We start from the raw sequence: 27066 nt of genomic DNA, 5'->3' as shown, positions 1-27066 counted from the left end.
TTTATACAAATTCCACAAATTGATAAAAAATTGCAATAAAAACACAGTAAATGAATAAAGTAAACAAAATCATCTGAAAGTGGAAGTCGGTTTTCAAATTAATTGCCTGCTACTATGTATGGGCAATTACCATTGGCAGTGACCTAATCAGTCAAAAATTCTCATCATATAAAATGTATACAGTTCTTGCCTGAAGGGATAGAAGGCTGTAGACGGCCGTGCCGGGAGGTTCTGATTTGATATTATTGGCAGGTGTACTTGCCATGTATTTAAAAACTCACAAAACACTTTACATACTGTCCACAAATATTCAATAGTATTTAATATTAAAAATTTATTTTTTTTTATTTATTCAATTAAAAATATATAGATCTTCCACCACTGCTTTATAATCCGTTATTATATTCGAGTGCTTTGCTATGGCCACAATTTTTTTTTCAATCAACATCTGGTATTACAACACCATCAACTCCAGCAACACCACATTCACCTGTCTATACTAGCAATAATCAAAATAGAGAATATACTTTGACACCAGAAAGAGATGAAATGATGACAAATGATGATGAAAATATGATGCCATTAAATTTATCAACAAAACAAAATCTAACAAATTATTTAAGAGATGAACAAAATTCAATAAATGGTCGTCAAAGTTCTATAACAATTATTGATGAAAATGATGATGATTATGATCAATTACAACATCAACATCATTTAAATAAACGTGATCATAAAGATTTATATCATAACCAAAATCAAAATAATCTTCATAATAATCATGGTTCACCAACACCACCACCATCAGCAAAATTAATTATGGATTCAATACATCCTGATAACGATAACAATTCAAGTGATGATGATGAAAATATAAATAATAATCATAATAATTTTGATCATAAAAATGATGAAAATGATAATGATTTAATTACATCTGGTGGTACATTAAATTTATCAAATCGTTCTCAATCAGCTGTAATATGGTCACCAGCTAGTATGTGTGAAAAAGAATCGTCAATTTTATCACCAACAATAGATCCAATTGTTAGAAAATTTAAATATGAACGTCGAAAATCAAGTTATCATAATCGTAACTCATTTGATAATAATCGACGTGAATCATCAACAACACCAACATCAATTTATTCATCACCAACATTATCTTTAGAACAACAACAACAACAACATCAACAATCATTTTTACATTCAATTAATAAAAATAAAATTATTTCATCTGATAATGAAATTCTTAAAAATAATACAATAAAACATCATCAACATGTTGCTGCATTAGCATTATATGCTTCTCAACAACAGCAACAACAGCAACAACAACATCATCATTTAAAACAACAACAACAAAATATTGAATTAGATATTTTTGCAAAATTAACTCAAAGTCAAAGAGAATTAGAAATTTTAAGACAAAATAGGACTGATATATTTGTATTCAATAATAATAATAATAACAGTAATAATAAAGATAATTTTAATAAATTAAATAAGATTAATAATAATTTTAACAGTGATAATAATAATGAAAATAATAATAATAATGGTAATAATAATAATAACAATAGCAATGTATGCCGTGAATCTAATTCAAATAGTTTAAATTTAAATATTAAAAGAGAAATTCATAAAGAAATTATTCAAAGACCAGATTCAACAGCAAATTTTGGTAATAATGGTGAAATACATCATCATAATCAACATTCACCATATCGTGATGAAGAGAAACGTAGAGAGAGAAGTTTTCAGGTGAGTTTTTTATTTTAATATCTTCATATTTCATAAATTATATAGTAACTTTATATTAAACCGTTTATATACATTAAAAATTATCAGGGTCGAATGTTATTAAATCTTAATAATTTCTTCTTAAAATTTACATACCCTTCAAATACCCTTGAACTTGTTTCTGTTATTTTTTCTGTCAAATCGACGTTCATATTTTTTTTGTTTCGATAAATTTTATTTAATATTCTAAATTTAGACTTCTTACTTTGTACATTCATCTTGTTTTTTTTTTCTTTTCTTCACATATTTACACTGGACATGACAGACATAAGATCTTTATGGTATTCAAACATTACCGTTCACAGTAATCATTTCGTTTGTACAATTTTTCAGAATTCGTTGATCAACAGAATATTTTAACAGAAAAAAAACCCCTTTTTAACCTTGAAAATTATTAAAACCATTTAATAAAAATTAATCACCTCAAAATTTTGTACATTGTATACATAAATACGAATATGCACATAATTTATTTAAATAAAATATTAAAATATTATATTTAACCAATAAAAATATTTAATAAACATTTATAATATATTTAAATAATAAAAAAAGAAAAAAAATTAAAAAAAAAATGCAAAATTCTTCAGTTGGTTCCAGAAAAAAAAAAATCAACAACTAAAAAATAAAACACAGTCTTAAATAAATTGAACAGAGTTCATTTGCTCTAAAAATCCAATTGCTCAAATTTAATTGCAATTCCCCTAAAAGTAAAAAAATAAACAATAAAATATTAAACAAATTCAATTAAATAAAATTTTTTAATAAAAAATTAAAATTTTTAAGATTGGGCCAACTACTAATCCACTAAAAAGTTTATTAATTTTTAAAAACTTCATAGTTTTGAACCAAATTCAAAATATTTGTAATTGTCATTTTTGTCAAAAATTACACTTTTGCACTCTGAAACTCTTTTTGAAATTTAATTTTAAGCCTATAATACGATTTTCTTAACAACATAGCAACGTCTCTGAGCAAAATCCTTGGTTGTTTAACCCCTACCGTTACAATGAATCATGATGTCAAAATTTAACTAAATGTCGAAATCCTTTACATTCTAAATCATAAATAATTCTTATGCTTTAACAATTTTGTCCTTTTGAGATCATTTGTAAATTATCTAAATAGTTTACTTTCAACTCTCAAGAGCGAATGCAAAAAATTTGAGAATATAAGAAACTGTAAGTGTTCTTATTACACATAGATATTAAAAAATAAAAAATTTAAGCTCTTTCCCTGCAAATTTAAGGACAAGAAACAAATGTGGTACATGTTTTCATTCAACTTCCCTAAAAAATAAGTGTGCAATCAAATGGTTAATAAAAATGAAACGAAGAAAAAGCTATTCTCAAAATCTTCGTATTGATTGCGTTCCCTTGAAACTTAAATGAAACTTTTTTTTCCAACCTATAAAAAAAATATTTATTTCAAAAATATTATTATTATTTAATTAACCACATTTAATAGCAATTTATTAATGAAATTGGAAAAGGTGAACCGAAATTAAAATCAAAATTAACCCCTTTGAAAATTAGTTAAAAAAAAACGAAAAAAAAACAGTTATTTTCCAATATAATTGTTCCCCCTTATTTTTATTCAAATGCCAATACCGACGTCAATATCCCATTTCAAGTGCGTTTACTTATCTCTAGCCATTCTTGTTATTCAGTGTCCAGATAAATATTGTCAAAGCAGTGAAAACATGCGCGGAACAATAAGCAAATAAAAACCAAAAACCAAAAAAAAAAGGAATAATATGAAAAACCTTTTGTTATTTTAAGTGTTTTTTTTTTCTCTTTTTTTTTTAATACGTGCATTTTATATACATATTTGTACATATATCTTACGTACATATATACATTTTATTATTTCAATTTTAATATTATAACCAAAGTTTGAAACATTAAAAAAAAATATTAAGTTAATTTTTTTGGATACACTCATATACAAACACACGCACACATTATTATGGTATATTTAATCAATGATCAAAAAATAAACGGTAAATAAAATATTAGTCACTCTGAATATAATCGCTTATCTACACACAAAAAAGAAAATATAATATATAATAAAAGGTTTTTCTTTTGCACCTACAAACATACATACAAATATATTTAAACATTTTACAACTCTTTTGTCTCAAATACAACACCAGTTCATTGTTTGAAAAAAAATTTTTTTTTTTTTTGGTTGAAATGCGAATGGCCTAAATTTTCTATATATATTTTATACAAACGTATATAAACGGTTTCTGTATACTTTAAACAAAACATTTTTAATTGGTAACTTTCTTTAATCTTGTTATTTTATTACAATAATAAATATATATGCGATTATTGAAAATTAGTCATTAAATTATTATAGCGCAAAAAAAAAAAAAGTGGGTTACGTCCCTGATATTAAAATTTAGAAATTTTATATTGATAAGACAAAGTAATGTTTTGTGCGCGGCAATTTTTAATGAATGAACATTTTGTTTTCTAAAAATTAATGAAGAATTAAGACTAAAATATTAGAATTAGTTTTTCAAATTTATTCTATTCATTTACTTAGATTTGTTTACAAAATTTAACTATGTATATTATAATTTTCGATAGTTCAGAGATCCGAAAATGTATAAGGGACAATAAGGAAAAAAACTCCCATTCGTCTATATAAAAAAACTTTACACTCTTTAAAGCTAGAATTTTGAATTTTATACTGAATTAAAAGTTTGTAAGAAGCTTGTTTATCCAAAAAAAAAACAAATAATTTTTAGAATTTCAAAAATTTTTTGACAAAAGACAAAACTGTTTCAATATTCGGCAAATTGCGGTAATTTTTGATAATCTAGCTCTGAGTTAACGGTGTTTTTTAAAAGCATAGCCCCATGTTAGCAGTTTTTAAAAAAATAAACAAGCTGCCGGGTGTCCTTACTGCCAGGTTTTTTGACAGACAAAAACATTGTGCCACTTGCCGACTTTTTTTTTTAATATATTGCAGATTTCTTAGTTCGAACTTAATACTGCCAATACGGTTCTGAATCTAGAAGAGCCCTTTTTCTTTCTGATTCCTAGCGGTTTTATATTCTCTAATGGAAACGAAATTCTGAAGTTCTTTTTTTAAATATCTTTTTCTAATTGATTTTATAATTTTGTATCATAAATTAACATCATCTCATTCAATTAATATTTGATTGAAAATTGAATGAATCACAAAAAAATTCATTATAATAATTGTAGTTTTTTTTTCCTTTGATATTATTATTTAAAAATTGATTTGTCAAATATTAGTAATTAAATTGAAAATATTAAAAATAATTGCTAAATAAATAAATTCTATTTTACATTAACACGAATCTTCACTTTTCAATACAGGAGGTTCAATTAAAAAAATTAAGGTATAATATTGCTAAATGACTAAAATCGTCAATAAAATTAATTATGGACAGGATAAAAATAATGTGATAGGTTAAAGTTAGGTTTTGATGGCTTTCTTCCGTACAAACCTCAACATTTCCAATGACAAAATCCCCCTTTTAAAATAAGGGATGGTTTTAGCTTGTAAAGTTCAAAAATTTACGTTTCCTCACTATGAAAAAAAGTAATTTACCCAGACATAATTACAATTTCATCACTAGGCAAACTTAAAACCCAAAATAACGGCGTAAGTTTTAATCTTGTACTATTACCGTGTTTTTCCTCTTTATACCAAAATTCCGGACAGAATTACTCTTTCATCTGACTCACTGCCCTTCTGACAAGAATCTTTATCTGCAGGTTTACGTATGTACCACATTGTGGTCATGAAAGAAATAGTAGAGTGCATTAATTTCTCAATAGAACAATATTTACTGAAATTGGCGAAACCTTATGAACCTTGTCAACTTGATCATTTTCAATAATTTTATTGGTAACCCTGTTCCTAATTTTTTCTAATATTTACGCAACTAAAATAAAAAAATTTCAATTAACAAAAAAAGACAAAAACAGGACAATGTATACCGTGCAGGAAAAGGATATTATCGGACGTTAGAATAATAAAAACAGATTATTTTGTCAATGTTTAATAAACCTTGCTTTTTCTTCTAGTAGGTATAAATTTTCAAAAAGGAAAACAATTGAAATAAAATTTCTATAATTTTCTCATACCAAATAACTCAAAAAATTATTTATTTACAAAAGGGGTAAAAAATTATAGTAACAAAAAAAAAGAAGTAAGAAAATTCAAATAACAAATTTTATTACTTAAATTGTAGCATGTTTTCTTTGCCCGAAATATAAAGAAGAGTTAATAATCTAGAAATCTTCCTTCACAATCTAGAATTATTTGAGTTATTAATTTTTTTGAATTTATTAGGTATTCTTTAAATGCTATTAAATTTAATAAATGTCACCTTTATCAAAAATATTCTAGGTTATCTACTAATTTTTTTTTATATAAATCAGAAAATTATCAATTAATAAGTGAAAAAATTTTAAGGTTAAATAATTTTACCCAAATTATTTGGCAGAAATAAATAATATATTAGATATAGTCCAGGTACTTTTGAATTTGTAACGCACCTACATTTGAACTGTTTATTGCCCCCGAAATACCTAGATTATGGCATTTTTAATTACAAACTATTTTTGTAAAAATTTTGAATTTTTGGTTCAATCACTTTTTTAGTTTTCGCAATCAGCCTAGAATTCATCGCCGACCAAAAATATTTTAGCATGTCTACATTGCTCCAATAATAAAATTGTAAAATTCACAAATTTACAATAATTATATTGAAACATCTTGTACTTATGCTTTCCAAAGTAATATTTTGACAGTGTGTATTTGATTATACCTTCTTTACCTCTAGACTCACAGTAACCTAAAAGAAAACCAAATAAAATATTTAAATTATGATGGGCAAGTATTTTTAAATATAAAAAAAGCGATAATTATTACTTTTAACACGAACTATACTTACTCGATTTCTATTCAAACATTTACTCTATCATTAATTTTAAATCTATACTACATAATATTTCCCACACTTCAATCGAATCCCATGATCCCCTCAGACCAGCATTTTATATAAAAATAAAATTTTATTTCATTCTTCTTAATTGATATTTTACTTTTTTTTATTTTAGTTTTCCTTTTCGATATTATTCTTGTCACATTTAATTGCTTTTAATATCCTTTTCGCCCGGATTGATTAAAAATTTTTTACAATTATTTTGTCATTTTTTCTTATTAGTTTTGTATTCAAAAATAAAAAAAGATGGCCAAAAATATCACGCAAAAAAAATTTGAGTTTTGTTTTTGGAAAATAAATTAGAATGCAATACAAATAAAAGAAAATGTCCTCTAAAATAAAAATATAATTTTTAGATCCCATTAAATATACATAAAAATAAAAATTATTAAAATAAAGTTATTAAGTTTACCTTATTTCTCTAGAAAAACACAACAGGGGGACATTAAAGGAAAATCAATTTTTATAACTTTTATTTTTATTGATCAAATCGAAGAAATTAAAAATACTCGAACAATTAATTGCAACCCTTCTCCCCTTCCTCACTCCTTCATTTACACTTTTGATAGTTTGTTTGCGTCGATATTAAAATTCAGGAATACAAAATTAATGACATTTAAATAATTTGTTATTTACTTTTAAATATTTTTAATTAGAATAATTATTATTAAATAAATTTCAATTTAAAAAATTCAATTTGCTTTCAAAAAATTTGATTTTATTTGATTTTCTATAAGTAAAAATTGACATTAATAAAATCATTAATATCATATTGTGGAAGACACCGCGGAAAGTCGACCTATAAACTGCAACCGGGTCAAGCCGAACTTCCAACGAAATTACGGAATATCGCAAAGCCCCTCCCGGAATATCGCAACCGCAACCAAGCAACCGCCTCGTGCTTACACGACGGATGTTTTAACCTTTTGCTATCCTCTTCAAGTGAACCTTCGAAAGACAGCCATCATTGAATAATAATTAAGTTATAATTTAATAACTTAAAATCTGGACAGCCCAAAGTAATCAGTTCTCGCCCAGCCGATCTTAATAGAAACACTAAAGAACATAACCTAATTGAAAGCGGAAACAACTCCCTTCACAAATTACTCATAACGTTAGCCATTTTAAGTTACAAACTACTCCGGAGTCATTTGAAGCTTTTTATTTTGGTAAAAGAAACACACCAATTATTGATGTTCTGTTTTATCATTCATATTTTTTAGATTACAAGGTTATTGTAGGCAATAATATGATCAATTGAATAGATATTGAAAACAAGTTAACCTCAAAAAGTTTTTTTTAAAGAAAAACAATAAATGAAATTTTAATTTAATTAAAAATCTGAAGACAATTAAATAAATAAAATGTTTACACGAATAAAATAAATATTTTTCGGTGGAAACATTGCTAATTTACGTGTTAGGCAAAATAAAAAAACCCCAAAAAAAATTTTTTTATCTGAACTCAAAATTAAAAATATTTATCAAAAATATTCTCAGCTTAAAAATATTTACTTTTATATTTGATTTAAGGCATACATATTTTTTAACAATAACATTTTTTTTTCCTTATAATTTATTATTCATAATTTACATTTTGCATTTTTAAGTACTTAAAAACCCTTCAAGTAATATTCGAAGAGAATATTTTAATTGCCCTTTCGTTTATAATAACAGAACATTTCCTATACGCAATACTGCAAAACGAATACTGCAAAGACATGACGCGATGAATATGCAATATAATTTTAATTATTCTATAAAATCAAAAGAGTTCATATGATTTAACTAATTTGGCGGGATACTGCGAAATACTGCCTTTATGAAAAGACCTAACAATTATTTTAAGATGTCATTTTATTCACAATTATTTTAAGATGTCATCATTATTATGAAGGATAAGTGCCTATGAACAATTATCATTCAGAGTAAGTTATTACTGTCTGCTAATACTCCAAATAATACTGAAATAGTTTGAATCCTGAAGTATCAATTCTTTTGAAAGAAACGCAGGCAAAATTTTCGTGACATACTAAACAACCAATATCGATTCCAGCGTCGTTCTCATTCAGTAAGGACCTATTGTATCCCGCATATTACTTATAGCAAGTTCAATATTTTCTATTGTATGTTTTCCTTATTATTTTAAATTTTTACATTTTATTTTCAATTTCATTGAAAAATTAAAACATCTGTTCAAATTTTAACATTGATTAACAATGATTGTTCAATTTTATCTTTACATACTAATTATAATTGAATATTTATATGTTCATGAGTATATCTACGTATATCTACGTAAATATATAACAAAATTTTTAAAAAGATTTAAATCTATAATAAAAAAAAAGCTAAACAAAAAAAAATTAAATCATTGTCAAATTTTGTAAGTTATAAAGCGCCCTATTACAAATGTTAACTAATGACATCTGTGTTCTGGGAGACATATTACGTCATTAATAAAATTAAAGATAATTATTGCAGAGTACTGTACATTATTTATTACATAATGTGAAATATTATTTATTTCGTTACTTTATACATCGGTAGTTATGTGATGGCACCAAATTTGGGATTTCAAGTTTTTGGTGATAACGCACTTCTCCATAGTGGGGAAGTGTAAATAAACTACTTTCAGAGAGATGTCGATCTGTCGGTTTGTCAGTCCGTGTGTGCACGCGTGTACTTTAAGTTCGGCTGAATCGATTTTCACGAAATTATATATGTGAGTTTATTTTGGCTACGGCACGGATTGATCAACTTTAACGAAATGTCAGGCTTCGGGAGGTGAACCTTTTTGCGTGCCGATTTTACATTTTTGCGTATATAAAGAGAAACAGTCAACTAATTTGATTCAATTTTAATAAATTTTTTGGAATGATCAGGACTCTGACCACAAACTGGGGGCGATTCTATATTTTTTACTATATCTACGGAACGGATTGATAGAAACTCTTGAAATTTGATTAACTAAAAATTTGCTAGTGTCCTTAAAATTGTAAAGAAGTGTTTGAAACTCATTTTTATAACCTTCTGAAGCACTTACACTAAACACATTGCGGTTGGTTATATGCTTATCAAATTTTTTTCTTAAAATTAAACGTTTTTTTTCTTAAAAGTGATTAACTCACTAAGTGAGAAGAAAATGAGGGACTATCATATATTTGTTCAATGAATGTAATTTGTAGGTGAGAATAATGTTTTCGTATTGCGTACCTCGTTTTTTCTACAATATACAAAATTTATTCACTTTATTTATTTTATTTTTGAAGGTGATAAGAGTGCCAAAATATAATAGAAACTGATTCATAGTTCACCATCTTCTACGCATATAATGCAAAAAATGAATCATACATGATATACGTCATATCAGTATTGCTAGTATCTCTTCAACACTAAACAAGACAAATCCATAATAATTTTATTTTCAAATATTATGTTGTTGTTGTTGTTGTTGCTTAGCATTACAGCCCTCTGTGAGCCAAAGCTTACTCGCCTATTCTCTTCCATTCTCTGCGATTCTGAGCCAACGTGTTATAATTTCTAACACCCATTACAGCTAAATCCACTTCAACCACTTGCAACCATCTGTTTTTTGGTCTTCTTCTCTCCCTTACGCCTTACTCGCGATGCATGAAAATTCCTTTCAATATGGTTTGACATACAAATAATGTGGCCAAGCCAACTTATTCACCTCGATTTTATGAAACGAACAATGGTTCTATGTTGTAATAATGCCTCCAGTTCATGATTATATCTTGCTCGATACGTGTTGGTATCAATTCTTATTGGTCCCTTTATGGAGGTGCAGAGGCGGCAGGCCAGCCTCTGTAGCTTTTCCAGCTTGGCCCGCACATCCGCCTGCTGAGCCGTACGGCACTATACAATCGACGCATAGGTGACGATGGGCCTATGGGTATTCCAGGAGAGACGATCATCCAGGGTTACTCCCACATACTTCACCTCCCTAGAGTAACTAATACGTTCACCAAACAGAATTGGGCTCGTTAATCTATTCCTGCTTCTGCGTCTGGTGAAGGCGATCAAAGTGCTCTTGCTTGGATCGTGCTCTTGGTCGGCGTATCCCCAGACACGTGCCCCGAAGCCCCTGAGAGCAGCGATTAGATCATTCACTACAATGGACCACAGGAGGGGCGAAAGAACCCCGCCCTGCGGACATCGTTTTGCAGCGGAGATGAAGAGTATATCGTCCAGCTATGGTGAACTTAATAATCCTATCCTGTAGCATCCGATTAACCCATCTGCTAGTCGTCGCATCAATCTCTCGTTTGTGCAACAACTCACAGATGACATGATATGGGGTGTTGTCAAAAGCTCCCTCCATATCAAGCAAGCAGCCAACTGCCACCTCCAGCATTTCCAGTGAATTTTCAAGGACCCGCACCAGATTCTGCAGAGCGAGAACAGTAGACTTTCCTGACTGATAGGCGTACTGAGATTCATGCAAGGGATTGCTTCTCAGTGCATCGTCCCGTATAAATCTATCAAGCACTTTTTCCATTGCCTTCAATAGAAAAGAAGTAAGGTTGATTGGACGGAAAGACCTTGGGTGGTTGCTTACCCGCCTTCGGAATATACGTCACTTTAGCTACCCTCCATGCCTGAGGGATGTAACCCCACGCAAAGCTTGCACGAAAAATTTCCTACAGTGCTCTGGGGATATGTTGGAAACCCCTTTGCAAGAATGCAGGATATATCCCGTCATCACCTGGAGATTTGAAGGGCCTGAAAGAGAAAACAGCCCATCTGATCATGCCCATCGTGAAGACCAGACGGGATCGTTGCCAGTCATCCCTCCTGGGCCAGGATGCCCTCGGTTCAATGACCGCATTTGAGTGATTCCGAAAAATCTCCGAGTCAGAAAAGTGCGTTGACGCCATAAGCTCCAACGTTTGCTCAGTCATGGAGCCATCAGGCCGTTCCATTAAGCCCAACCCGCCAGCATACTTTTTGGAAAGCACCCTGTGAAGACGCGCACTGCTGGAGAGTTCATCAATGCCCTTGCAGAACGCCCTCCACGAAATTCTCCCCGCTTTCCTAATTTCTTTATTGTATTTCGTGAGTGAGTCTTTATAATCTTCCCACTAAACCGACGACTTGGTCGGGAGGTTGGATGAGCACACAATGAACTCTGTTCAGCCCCCGGAAGACTTCACCTTCACCAACGCAACTACTTAATCCTTAGAACAGTAATCTGGAATGGGAAAATACGTTAGGCTTTTACTAAACAAAATGCAAGCACTAGGCCAGCCCCCAATTGTATTATCATACAATAGCTCACCTGTTAGGCCCTTAACCTGATCCTTCACTATGTAAGGCTCTTGGATAAAGGCGATATCGAGGTGGTCCTTCATAAATCTATGAGCTAGAACGTCAGTAGAAGCCCTAGCATGCTGTAGATTTATTTGGATGCACCTCACAGCCATATCATTTCCTCCGACTCTTGTCTATGGGCTTTGGCCCTTTAGACAAAGGCTTTACATGAGCCTTGCTTCCCATTGCTGCCTTTTTACGCATCTTGTTGGGCGCCTGCCCTGCCACAGCTTATTTTGCCGTCCCAGGTGCCACGCTAGCCCCTCCAACAGCAAATACCGAAGTAGTTCCGGGCTTCCCAATGGGCTTGAGCCCTTTTGGTTCACCCGGAACGCTTGTATTTGGCGTGCTGGTCGATGGCCCTTTTGTTTCCCTTGCCGCAATTTTCGGAGCGACCTCAGACTTTCCAATGAGTTTTGGCTCTTTTGGTTAGCCTGAAATTCAGGAAAAGTCGGAACTCTGCTTTCCGTAGATCTTCCAATCCGGAATCCAAGGTGATGGAGCAATCCCCGTCCTTCTCCTTATCCATCCTCAGCACCCTCCAGGAACTCATCTTGGAACGTAGGTAACGCAGACATGCTGTTTGGGCATGTCGTCGCCATCTAGTACCACGACGTTGCAACCGTCCCAAGGCTTTATCTTCCTGCAGACACTGGTTATCCACTCCCTGGTGTTTTAATTGTTGCATATTACGGATATCCATCCATCCCTTTGCTACGCTGCAATGAATTGTGGATGAGAATCCACAACTTTATCCATTTCATCCATGATGGCTACTTTGATTTTCCCCCCCTGAACTTCGGATAGCCTTTCCTTTGGATGCAGTTTATGAGTGATGGCCACCTTGACCTGTGCTACTGCATCCCGATAAGAAGTCATTTTCGGGTTTTGTTGAGGAATGTTCCTAGGGACCTTTCCCTCAACATTGCCCTTCATCGACCTCTTTTTGAGGGCCCTGCATCAGGGGTGTTGCTTTCTGACCTTTCACTCTTCTGGGAATTGTCGGCCACAACACCCGACCCGCAGGCCCTCAGCTTTTCTAGTCTTTCCTTCTCATATCTGCGGGCTTCCCCTGGGGACATGCCATCCCTGATATAAGCCGCGATACGACGCTTGGATGCACCAGAGAAATTTTGAGCACCAAGATTTTGAGTAACTCTTTGGATTCTGGTTTTAATAAAATATTTAGTGTTGTTCTTATTAATATCTAGTCCAAAATTAGCCGCGGTTTTAGCGAACATTGTAAAAACTTCTTTCGAAACGTTGGTGTTACGCGCAAGGATGAATATATCGTCCGCAGCATCAAGTTAAAAGTCAAAGTGGATAATGCATCTCCTTGTTCCACGCCACAGTTAAAGGTAAAAGATTCAGTAAATTTGCCTTGAAGTAGCACTTTAGCTTTCATATTTTTCAGTGTAATGCAAGGGAGCCTTATGAGTTTTTCTAGTATACCCAATCTCTGCAATACTCCAAAAATCTTTCCTCTGCTGATTGTGTCGAATGCTTATATTTACGCTATTTTTTCATATATTATGAGATCATTAATTCTCCTGTTAAAGAAGAAAAAAAAAATAACTATTTTAGAATAAAACAAACAATTAATATAAAAGAAAACCAAAAAAAAAAAACTATAAAAGAAAAAATATCATTGGAAATTATAATGTTTAGATAAACTCAATAACTATTTTTCATGTAAATAAAAGTGTTTTTCAGTTTTTCGAAATTATTGTTCTGGAAAACAGTCCCTGAATATTTTAGTAAAATAATGGTGTGATTTCTATTGTGATTTTTGTGTTTTTTCTTAAAAAATACAAAAAACAAAGGTTGAATGTTTATTATTTGATGATATAATTTACTCTTTATTTTTGTCAAACTTTTATATCTCTTAATATTTATTCAATTAGTTCAACTTGGTAACAAATTTTGTGAAGATGAACAATTAAAAACAATTTTGTTTTCATTTTTTATTTTTTTGTCGAAACAAACTTGAAAAATCGAAACTTTTATTAATTCGAAAAAAAAAATTTTAATTATGAATACAATGCGATAATATTGTTACAATTACGGTGTATTTTGACAAAATAAAGGGCTTTTTAAGAAATAATCTAAGGAACAAGAAAAAATTCTTGAAAAATTAAAAATAAATTTAAGACTAAATTTTCAATCAAATACAAATTGCGGTTCTTAAAATCAATGTTTTATTTGTTTCAAGGAGACTTCATAAATTAAGTTTATACACATGCACATATACAGATGTATTGTTAGTAATTATAAAAGATCTTATATTTATTTACAAGGCATACAAAGAAAAATTACGTAAATTTTGGCAAAAAAAAACGCGTTCATTTATTGAAGGAATTTGGGTGTTATTGAAAAAGAAAGTCAAAATGAATGACACATAGGCGGCTCTCTTTTTAAAATTTTTACAAATAAAATTTTAAAAATTTATCAACGCTTGTTTTTTTCTCTTGTTGTTCTTCTGCTTTTTATATGCTGTCATTCTCGTCTAATTCTTAAAAAAAAACAAATTCTTTGGAAATTATAAACAATACAAATGACTTTCATTAAAATCTTACGAATTTTTTTGGAAAAAAAAGAATTTGCGTCAAATGAAAGGATTAATTTACTTAATTTTCTTCACTTTACTCTGAAAGTTTAAATTTCAATGCTTTATAAAATTTTTGCAAAAATAAAAAAAACCCTAGGAATGAGTAGCAGTACCTTAATTACATTTATGAATTTTTTTTGTTGTTAATTCAATAGTTATGTCAAGAAGTTGTTTAAAAGTTGTTTAAAGTTAAGTTTTTGAACATTTCTTAAAGTTTAAGAAATATTAAAAAACTCACCCGCAAAAAATCGTTTTCTATTACCAAACTGTACATTTTCTTCTTACCATTTCGCTTCCACACTATTCTTAATGTAGTAAATCCTTTTTTCTATACGAGTAATGTATGTGTTTTCTAAAATAAAATTTTGAAATTCAAAAACGAATACCTCATGCGAAGCTCTTCGTTCCATCTTGCTCAAGGAAATTTTTCTCAAAGTTACTAGGGTAAAGCGAAATTGCGTTCGTGCTTTTATTGAGTCTATGTGAAATATGATTTTCATAAAATGAGAAAATCAGACCCAATTTCGTATATATTCTAGTAGGACGATGATGAGACAACTATACATATTCTGTGTGGCTGTTTCGCTCTGGCCGTAAGTGTTGCGGAGCCCAATTCTCTGATCCGGTTAATTACTTGTTAATTGTTACAAAATGGCTAGCTGCAGTGCTGGGATGAGATATGTTCGTTTTCCAATATTTCTCTTCAATAATGTGCAAGTTACAATTTACATCATATTTTCCTGTCAAAATGTAAGTGAACCAGTGGAATCTTGTTGTATATAATTATTGTATATATAAATTTGTGTAAAATTAATATTTTTCAATAAATCATGGAAAAATATTTTATATATGATTTTAATGGGAAAATCCAAAAAAATAGAACAATAATACACGTGCCGCAAACAAAACTATTATCCTTGCATATTTTCACAAAAAAAAAAACAACAATATTTAAAGAAAGAAAAGAAAATCAAAATCATTTTTTTTTTTTAAATATTTAAATAAAACCGGGTTAATGTATTTTAAAAATTCGCTTTTTCCATTAAGCGAAAAAAGAACAGAAAAATACATTTCGAGGTTTATTTTTTTTTTTGTGTTTTAGTTTTGGCATCCGCACTTGTGCAAATGCGTTTCAATGTATGATAATAACAAAATTTCATTTTCAATACAAGACACATTAAAAAAATTTTCAGTTAATCAGTTAATCTGTTCTTATATTTAAAAAAAAAACATATGGCATAAAAAACAAAAAAAAAAATTTTTTTTTTTATAAAAAAACAGTGTTCAATTCTTTATTTAAGAATTTCTAAAAATTATTTTATTGAATTAGAAGCAAATATACATAAATATTAATAATTTATTAAATAAATATGTGAACAGTCTCAAACGTCATTCATCACATTATAAGTTGTTTATCTGATTTTTGAAAAAAAAAAAATTAAATAATTTGTGCAAATATACCTACATACCAGAATTTATATATAGATATGTATGTATATATAAAATATAATATGATATATTTCACTAAGCAAAAACGCAACATTGTATTTAAAATATTAAATATGAGTCAAGACTATCAAGAGTAGCCTAGCCTTAACAACTATAGCAAACACTAATTTTGTCGTCATAATAAAATTTAAGTAATTACCCGCTATATTATTTGCGTTCCATTTGCATATTTCAACTACTCAGTCAGTGAGTGCACTACGATATATCTCCCTCTAACATAATACCCGCTACAATATCGCTCTCAATAAACTCACATGTAAATGAAAAGTGAGTGAAAAAAAAAAAACACTTTTCACACTCAGTGAAAACAACAAGTGTTTTGAAAAAAAAAAACAAGAAAGAAAAATGGTTATATCAAAAAAATTAAGGTTATGTTTTACTCAACACCGAACAAGACCATCCTTTTACAAACTACATACATATATAAGATCATGAGTAATTTTAAAATGTACATAAGTGGAACGCAGTGTTGCCACTTTGACCAAAATGAGATAAACTAAGGCTATTACGTATTATCTATTCTAATTCGATTTTATTAACCGCATAACTATGGTAAGGTCACATTTTTGCAAAAGCGATTAAAAATACGTAATATCATAAATGAGACGCAGATTTCTATTTGATTTTAATTTGATAGAATTTTCCAAATCGAATAAATCTTATCAGATGAGAGACCATGATAAAAAACAAAATGTAAACTCTAAATTTCGTATTAAATTATCAATCAAAATATTAAGAAATTTTTTTGAAAACGATATGTAGTCACGTTCTTTCCATATTATTAAAGCGCCCATTTCATAAGACAAAATTTATAATAATAAATTTTTCTCTATACAATTGAAAATTGCAATATGGAATATCATTCAATTCAGCAATCAGTGACTGGTGATCGATTTATCACAATTTAAGTCCTGCTTTTATTACACTCTAAACTTATTTATTAAATTTAATTTAAAATAATTTCAATAAAAGATCGACATTTGTATGTAAAATCCTGGACTCCATATAATAGATCTAGTATTATGCATTAAACATTTGATATTGTTTACTTTCTATATTAATTATTTAATAAAGTTCAATATTTTTGCTTTTTAATCAGTAAACAAAATTGATATTATTTGAGAAAAAAGAAAAACAAAAAAAAATTATTAAATAAAAAATAAATATTTGCAACAATAATAATTTTTTGGAATGTCACTTTTAATTTTTAAAAGTCATTATTTGACATTTTTTTTTTAACTGGTGATGTTTTATCAATAAATTACAAATTTGAGACAATTATTTGACATATTATTGTTTTATTAGTGACAAAAATTTCCATTTCTTTTGTAGTTACTCACATAATTATTTTTAAATAAATTTAACAATAAAAATTATACAATTTGGTAACAATGACTCCGAGTTCCAGCCACCGCATATAGATTTTAAAATTGTGATGATAAATTAAAATAAACTTTTTGTTGATCAAATTAAAATTCAGACTAAATAAATTTAGAAATTTACTGGTCGACATCAACATTCGCAGAATGAACCTTATTGACAAAGAGTTCAAAATTGATTTTTCATAAAATTCATTATGGTAGTCATAAAATTGCGCCTGGAAATATACACTTCTATTTATTTCGGAGTTTAAGAATTAGGACATATTTCTGTACACGATTTTAATACCCAAAATTAATAAAATTTTAATTTGCCATATAGAATTCAATACTATATTCTTGATACAGATTCCAAATTAATAAATTAATCAATGCCAAAAGGTTATTTTTCAATTTAATTATAAGAAGCTGGGACTTTTCCAAAGGCAAATCATTGCATCCCAGATTATTCTAAATACGGTTTAATTTTCAAAGCATCCTAAAATTTTCATATTACTACTTTTTCTTATTTCATTTCTTTACAATATTAAATATTCAAATCATATACTTTACAAAAAAAAAATATGTTTTATTTATTAAGCTGCACACAATTTACTAGATTATTTACAAAATGTAAATATTAGCGGAAAACGTGGTATTTTTTAAAGTATTTACATGTGATACACAAATTTTATACTTATACTTATGTTTACCTAAAATACTTACTTGTAAATGATGTAGGTAGGTTACCAGCAACCAAAAAAAGAAGTAAAAACAGTTACAAATATGAACAATCAAACCAGGCATAAGTAATATTGATTCAAGTGTCTCTTGTTGAAGAAAAAAATCTTTTATTGTTATTAATTCTTTTATAAAATATGTGCATACAAATATATATATTAACGTATATATTCAAATATATTAATATTGTATGATTGCATATATGAGAAAGGTGGTCGGCCCCAAATATAAAAATGTTATGAAGAATAAAAGAATTTTTTTTGTTATGTTGTTCATCTTAGTTTTTCAAATATTTTATTTAAACTATTATTTTTCTCCATCTACAAAACATATCTAATAAAGTTGTGACATGCGACTATAAGTACGTCCAGTTTATTAAAACGCTTTATAATCAACAATCGAACGATTTTTGTTGTAAAGTGCTTAATTGAAATATTTCATAAATTTTATATCAGAAATTAAATGAATGCGGTATTTAAATTATTTTGAAATTTATTTGAAATTTATTTGACATATGTCATATATGACAACAAATGTCATATGTTTATGATTTAAAAATATAATACAACAAGTTCGATGAAGACGGTGGTAACAGTAATAATTTCAAAGTTGCAATGAGTAATAGTCTTCTATTTGGGGCACATACAATATTCAAGGTTTGTAATACAGATTCAAAACCACACCAGCCTATACACAGTGTTTACAAAGTAGTTTCTAAGTGAGTATTTTCGCACATTATTCCGGTGGATGTCTTACAGAACTTACACTCAATCTTATATTTTTTATTGAAAAATTATTATTTGAAATTAAATCTCATTTTAAAGAAAAACAAAGTTCATACGAATAGAATTTGTTCTTCGATAATTCTAAACGAAAACATCTTCAAAACAGATTTTATACACTACTTTGTAAAAACAGATTTTTCTAAAAAAAAAAATTCATTACTGAACACGCATCTATTCATTGTAGATTTTTTAGACCTTATTGAATAAGGTCTCACAGACCAAACAAAACGATATATGAAAAGAATATCTAACAAATCATTAGTGATCTTTATGACAAACAATAAAAATGTGGAAGGACAAACAAAAAAAGAACAAAAAACCAATAATAATAAGAAAACGGAAAGAGCGAGTAATTCAAGTAGCTAAATATTAAAATTATATACATGTATACAAACACATGTTATACAAACATAATAAAAAGTTGTCAAAATTCCGGATGTAATACATATTTATTTTGAAACAAAGTATAGATTCAAAATTTTATGTATGTACTCGTACTTGTTATACTTGTAGGTATGTATAAATGTATGCAAATAAAGACTAATAAATAATAATATGTGCATATGTGTATATTTTATGATGATGACAGCTATTTTCTTTTAAACTGGTTTCCTTTTTTTTTAGATAATAACAGTATATAGTACAGCTAATTAATAGATTTATTGTGTTTTTATAGTTTATTACAAAAAAAAAAGAGTCTTTAGAACAGAAAATAAAATATAGGAACATTTCGAAACGGAACAAACATTAATACGTGTGCGATATTTTAACTTTAAAAATCTTCATTTATAATAAAATTGAATTATTTAAGCTGATATGCAACAAGTATATTATGTACATAATTTCCGATTAAGTGATTCGTTTTCATATAGTGTTAACTCTCAAATAAAAATATAGTAAATTTATTATATTAAGTTGCGTGACATATACAAATTGTTAAAACAATATGGCAATAACAATGAAATGAAAATTCTATATGTTTTTATCAAATTATGTCACATATAAAAAATAAATTTAACATAACCAAATTTATACACTTGAATATTAATTATTATGGTCTCAATTTTCAGTTATTTTCGAAATAAAATCAAAATTACAGCAATGTAAAAATGGCAGCTCGATAAGCTATTATTCACTTAAAATTCGCTAAAATGATAAGAAATTAAGTTTGATTATTATTAGATCGGAATATTATTGGTTTCTTTCTGGTATACTGAGTGATATAATTGAAAATATAATTTTATTTTTAATCACACTCATTATTTGAGAAATTTATCTGACGGCAACACTATTCCAATACAATAACAAGTACCTAGTAAAATATCCATGCACATTAATATATCATATTATGCAAATAAATACCATATTTAAGCTGGGATTTCCAACTGATTGTATTGTTTATGTACACAAATATATATATATATGCACATATATACATATATGGATAGTGGTGATGATTGTAATAATCAAATAATGATGATCTAGTTTTTGTTTTTCATTTTATTTTCTTCTTTTTTTTTGCAAGGAAATTTTGCTTTGTCTCTCATATCATTATAATGATGATTAATAGCATTTGTGATCTTTTGAAGTTTTTGCGTTCGATATTTTTTTTTGGATTCGTAAATGAAAATTAGCAATAGATTAAATTTTGTATTTGTATAATAAGTAGCATATAATTAATCTAAAGAAATTGCTAATATTAAATTGAGTGACTGTGATATTTGTATAAATGATTTTTTTTCTCTCAAACTATTTGTACGAACTCAACACGAATACGAACTCAATGCGAATTTTCTGACAACACGTTCGAATAATCATAACTAACACCAATTTCACGCCGCATAATGTTAATTTAAATCAATCAAAGTTAAATGTTAGACAAATTTTTGTTAGATTTGTTGCTTGTGGAACATTTATTACCGTCATCAGAAGTGTGTTTTGTAAAATGGTTGTCAATTTTTAATAAACTGAATAAGTTGCAAATATTTAATTTGTTAGCATACCACTTTGACAAATGACATTTCCGATTACGGACTATGTTTATATTTAAATTTCAACTTTCAATATTTTAATACAATCCAAATTAATAGTTAAAATTGATGTTAGATTTATTTGTATTTATAGGCAATAATTAATTTCCAATATTTAAATTTTAATCTAACCATACGATTATATAATATCAATAGTTAATATACGCAAACTTATAACTATAAAATATAAGTATTTGAAAATATTTTAATCAATTTCTAAAATAATTTGTACAATTTTCAAACCAAATTATTAAATATAATACTAACTTAAATTTATTATTTATTCAAATGTACTTTATATTTACCCACTTATAAATTATACAAATATTTTAATAAATATATTACTATTAAAATTATATTCTATGTATATAAAATTATAATATTATGTTTTTACAGTGTAAACAATGTGGTAAAACATTCAAAAGATCATCAACATTATCAACACATTTATTAATTCATAGTGACACAAGACCATATCCGTGCCAATATTGTGGTAAACGTTTTCATCAAAAATCTGATATGAAAAAACATACGTACATTCATACAGGTAAGTTTAAACAAATTATAATTTAATTATTTACATACATATAGTATTATTATATACAAATATATACTTAAGAAAATAAGAAAAAAGACACAAGAAAACAAAAAATAAAATTCTTACAAATTGGGTATAATTGTTCCATGTTGATTTAAAAAATAAAATGAGGGAAAATTTCCCCCATTTATTACAATTTAAGATCAGTCACGGATTTCATATTATTATGATTTTCCCCTCTTATTATATTGTATATAATAAAATTTTTATTATATTTTACTTTATAACTTTAAGTGATTTGTTGTTATTCTTTGCTTGAATTACATATACATAGTAATGCCAAAAAGAATACAATATAAATACACATGTATATGTGAATGTGTAAATGTGATTTGTTGTTAACAAATGTATGTATACAAATCCTTGTTTGAAACCTTTTAGTAATCAAAACATGATATGTTAATGTTAATATACAATTATATAATTGACATATCTGACATTTTACACACTATTGAACATTTAAAATATAACAATTTAGAACAGTGTATTTTCGATCAATTTTATTATTTTTTCACACTTGCTTTTAAAGAACCAGATGATTATTAAAATTGTAATTAGAATTCGTAAAATTATGAAAGCAATGATAACTGTAAACAGGTTAAACATTTTGATAACCGGTCGATATGTTTGAGACGCCCTCCGTTTTTAACATCAGACCAGATCTGTCAAAAAATTTAATTCATGTTCGCTTTTTTAAAGAGTAACGTTCAGAGCAAGAAATTCGTTCTCACCGTCAGAAAAAAAAATTTCGAAATTCATTTAATTTATAACATTATTTTGACACTTCAAATAAAGATGGCAGAACAATGACATATTTATTCTTTATATTTTAAAATGACAGAATTATCTTTATCGTTTCCGTTTTTAAAAGTAGAGTTTTAACTGATGGTTCAAATTTTAGAACAATAAAAATTTCTATAAATTTTTAACAAAAAGTGGTCGTTTATTGAGCGAATTCGAGTTTCATATAAAATGACATAAGACTCAAAGAGAAAAGTAGTGATTGACAAATGAGTGACTTAATATTTTTATTGGTAAAAATTTCTGAAAAAATTATTTGCCTTTACTTTTTTTTTTGTTATTGCTGGATTTAGCTCAAAATAATTTTTATCTGAGAAAAGTAAATTAATAGACTACAAGATTGTTATTAGCCTCAAAGTATGCAATTTTTCAAATTATAAATTTACTAACTGTTCCATCAAAATTTTTCTTAAAACTAGAATCTTCAAAAAAATATTAGTATTGCACCGAATTTAAAAATATTCACAATATTCAACAATTTTTTCAAAAAGTGAAGTAAGTATAACTAACTTACTTTTAATAAATTTTCGTTTTATAATTATATCATGCACTTCCCAATTTTTCATTTGTAACATATTTACATTTCAAAATCATTAACAAAAACAATCTATAATAAAAAAGAAAATCACTTCAAAACTTAACAACTCTAAATTCAACAAATTACATATTTATTATCCTTGTATCGTAAATCCCTTCCGCTTTTTAATGTAAATTAAAGTAATTATTATTGTCCTTGCATAATAGCCATGTCCCTTAATATATTTACATACTGTTAATACGTTAATATCCTGAAAAAGGAAAAAAAATATAAAGTTATTAAAATAAGAAAAAAAAGGGTTGAATACAAAGGCATACAGGTGGAATATTTTATTTTTTAATATTTTAATTTTTTCAAACATGAAATTTGAGTAGTTTCGAAGGGGGCAAGACACATTTAAGTAATGAAAAGTAAAAGAAACTTGTTAATAAATAGTTATAATTAATTTTAAAAATCAAAAACAAAAATACAAATTTTATTTTGTATTAAAAATCATTAAAAAAAATCATTATTAAGTTTTACGATTCAAATCAAAGGTCTCATAAATTATATAAGAAACTTTGTCTACTGAAAAAAAACTTTATTTTTTTAATTACAATTTAATATGAGATTTTTAACAACTGTTTTATATTGAAAATTTTAATATTTTCATGATTTCTCTAGAAATTCTCTAACAATTCATTAAAATTTTTGAAGTACATTAATAGTAAAATTAAATTTTCTGAATCATAAGCTGTACGTATAGTACATTTTACTTTAGTACATTTCGAATTCGCTATTGAATCAAAAATTTAAGTACCTTAAATGTTATTAGATTGAATCAAAACTTTTAATAATTCAAAAAAATCAAATTCCTTGTTTTATACTGATGATATGACCCCAACTTATTTAAAAACAATTCAAGCGATAACTGCCACTGCAGCAACAAGTTTAAATAAATAATGCATTTTAATAATATGGGAATTAAATTACGAAGACAATAAAGCAAAAAAAAAAACATTTTATATAAATTAGGGAATTTTTTTTCTTCTAATTATGCTCAAACATTAAAATCGCGGCGAAATAATTTTTATAAAAGGATTTTGAAATTAATCATAAAAATTACATTCTTATACATATATGGCGTCATATAGATTGTAATAATTGAAATATGAAAATTGAATATTGTAAAATTTTTCAGAATATTCTAGAAATATAATAAATTTTATAAGGACATCTTTAAATGAGGCAATTTTAACTATTTCTTATAACTTATGACATTTTTTAACAAATTACGACATTTACGACATTTTTAATAAATTCAAATAAATTGTCAGAGTTGACATAGTTATAGCATTAAACTGGCCAAAATACTTTTTCAAACAATTAATGGACCACATTAATATTGTTATAACACCAACCAAATTCAACAATCAGCCGTCGGCAAAATACGGCCCACTTCATTGTACTTCAAAATGTTGCCCATTATACTGCTTGCAAGAGAAAAATATATTCGATTGCGACTATTGAAAGTTTTCAAAAAAAAATTTAAGAATTAAATCATAGAATTGATTAAAATTTCATACGTATTTATTATGTGTCAAAACAAATAATCAATAATGTCAGTTGAAAATGTCATATTTCTTGTAAGTAAGTCATATTTCTTGTATGTAATGTAAAAAACTTCAATGGCCTATACTCACACTCACATAGTACATATTTGTCTATAACCCACAAAAATTTGCCGACGGTTGATATATACTGTTTTACTTAATAAGGTATATAACACACTAAAACCAATGCCAAATGCTGCAAAACGTTCAGAGCAAAATTGTATTTAGAAATACACGGAAATTCCGTTTCATCTAAAACAATATTAACTAAAAACTACTTCGGAGAAGTTGGAAAGTGCAAACTTTATAAATGGAATGTTATTTTGTACATAAATTTTGTATAGAACAAATAAGAACCAACCTAAATTATAAAAAATTTGATATTTATCTTCTACCGGAAAAAATGCGCATAGCTAACTCTTTATCTTTCTCAATTCTCGAGTACTCCTTTATATAAACGGGTGTAATTAAGGTCCTTTATAAAGCAAATGAATATTAAACACCTAAAGTGTTATACGGTTAAAATGTTTCTATGTCTTTAAATGGAACACTTCAATTTACTGCCACGTCGTTTAATAGTTTAACATATGTATATATGTATGTATATGAATTTGAATTACTACAATCAAATTTCAATAAAAATCACTCAATCGTTTTAAATTACTTCCAAACGCGAAGAACACTAATGTATATGTCATTTTGCGTGTATTTCTATAATTTATATTCGTTTTTGAATTAAAATGATTAAAGCTGTATATATGTAGATAGGAGGGTTAATAATAATAAAATAACGATGATAGATAACAAAAATCACATTAAGTGTTATAATTTTAATCACTGATTTAATTACATTAATTGAAGCATTAAAGTTATACGTTACTAAATATTAATTTTTTTTTTAATTTTTGATTTGCATTTTGAATTGCAATAATATATTATGAAATTTTTGTTGTAATAAATGTTATACAAATTGTAATATAACTGTTATATTGCAATTTGTATAACAGTTTTTTATATAACAGTTTTATACAAGATCGATATTTTTCTTTACATTGTGAATTGTCAAAATGTCACATTGGAAATTTCAATTAATATTTTTATAATTTTTTATTAAAATAAATCTGTTGACAGTTTTTATTCATTTGCCGTACTTCAATTCAATCGGCAATAAACATAAAATATTTGAATTTAGTAATGTATGATTAGTTAAAGAAAACAAAAACTCTGCAGATATGAACAGCACATGACCGACGTCGTTGAATATTTTCCAGTCATATTTTAAACATTTTTTATATCGTTCTTTCGAAGAATATAGCTCATGCAAGCAAATCCGTTGACTCTTCCTTAAATTTCATTCCATAATTTAAAGGGGGCGTACGTTACAATAATCCAGCTTTAACAGTTATAATTACCTAAAGTAATCTGAACTACCTTTGAAATTCAAATTCTTTTGACACAAAACTTCACTCAATCATAAATGTGAAGCAAATCGATTCAAATAAAACTGGAACACCAAAATTTACAAAAATCATTAAAAACAATTTAGTACGATCACAATACCATTTCATATTGCATGCTACAAATGGTCTACGAAAATTATTGTTCTTTTAATTTCAATTTTCATTTAATTTCTCTTTTTACAAAATTTCTTGTTTTTTTTTTACAGGTGAGAAACCTCACAAATGTACAGTTTGTTTGAAAGCATTTAGCCAAAGTTCTAATTTAATAACACATATGAGAAAGCATACTGGATATAAACCATTTGCATGCGGATTATGTGATCAATCATTTCAACGTAAAGTCGATTTAAGACGACACCGTGAAAGCCGTCACGAAGAAAATTTTTCTGGTTTAAGTTTAGATGATAATAAATATAATATGGTTACAAAAATTGAAGTGACAAGTAGTTGCTGAATATGACAATTTTGTTATGTGACAATTAAATAAAATGTCATAATATTTTTATTAATTTACCTATAAATTTATCAAAATGTTTGTACATATAAAATTATATTCATTAAACAAAATTTGAAAGAAAATTATAAAAACAAATTAAATCTCATAATTCAGATATTTTTTTTTTTAATTTTGTATAGAAAACTTTGATAAATGGAGTATATAAAAATAAAAATAACAATTAATTCCGTAATATAAAAAAAAAATAAAAATTTATGGAACTTTTTTCGTTATCACTAATATTAAACCACAAATATTTATTAATTAAAACACCAAAGAATTAATTTTTGGAATAAAAACAAAAAAAAAATACAGAATGTTACCACATTTTATGTGAGTTTTGAGAAAAATAGAAAAAATTCCCAAAGAGATTTTACAAAAACAAAAAAAAGTTTTAATAAACAAATATTACAATATT

At 27.2% G+C, this 27066-nt stretch overlaps 1 protein-coding gene across 1 annotated transcript in view; it reads left to right on the top strand.

Annotated features, from left to right (window-relative positions):
- LOC129613586 (zinc finger protein sens-like) overlaps nt 1-26606 on the top strand; it is a 31761-nt gene extending 5155 nt beyond the window's left edge. Inside the window, exons 3-6 of the mRNA XM_055527716.1 lie at nt 371-1469; nt 1584-1764; nt 21560-21710; nt 26359-26606. Coding sequence (XP_055383691.1) covers nt 371-1469; nt 1584-1764; nt 21560-21710; nt 26359-26606 — 1679 coding nt within the window. The remainder of the gene's footprint in view (nt 1-370; nt 1470-1583; nt 1765-21559; nt 21711-26358) is intronic.
- Nucleotides 26607-27066: the final 460 nt, after the last annotated feature.

Source organism: Condylostylus longicornis, unplaced genomic scaffold (assembly GCF_029603195.1).
Source record: "Condylostylus longicornis isolate FDR11 unplaced genomic scaffold, ASM2960319v2 ptg000084l, whole genome shotgun sequence".
Classification (NCBI taxonomy): domain Eukaryota; kingdom Metazoa; phylum Arthropoda; class Insecta; order Diptera; family Dolichopodidae; genus Condylostylus; species Condylostylus longicornis.
Note: the sequence above shows the minus strand (reverse complement) of the source record. Positions and strands in the feature narration are given on the sequence as shown.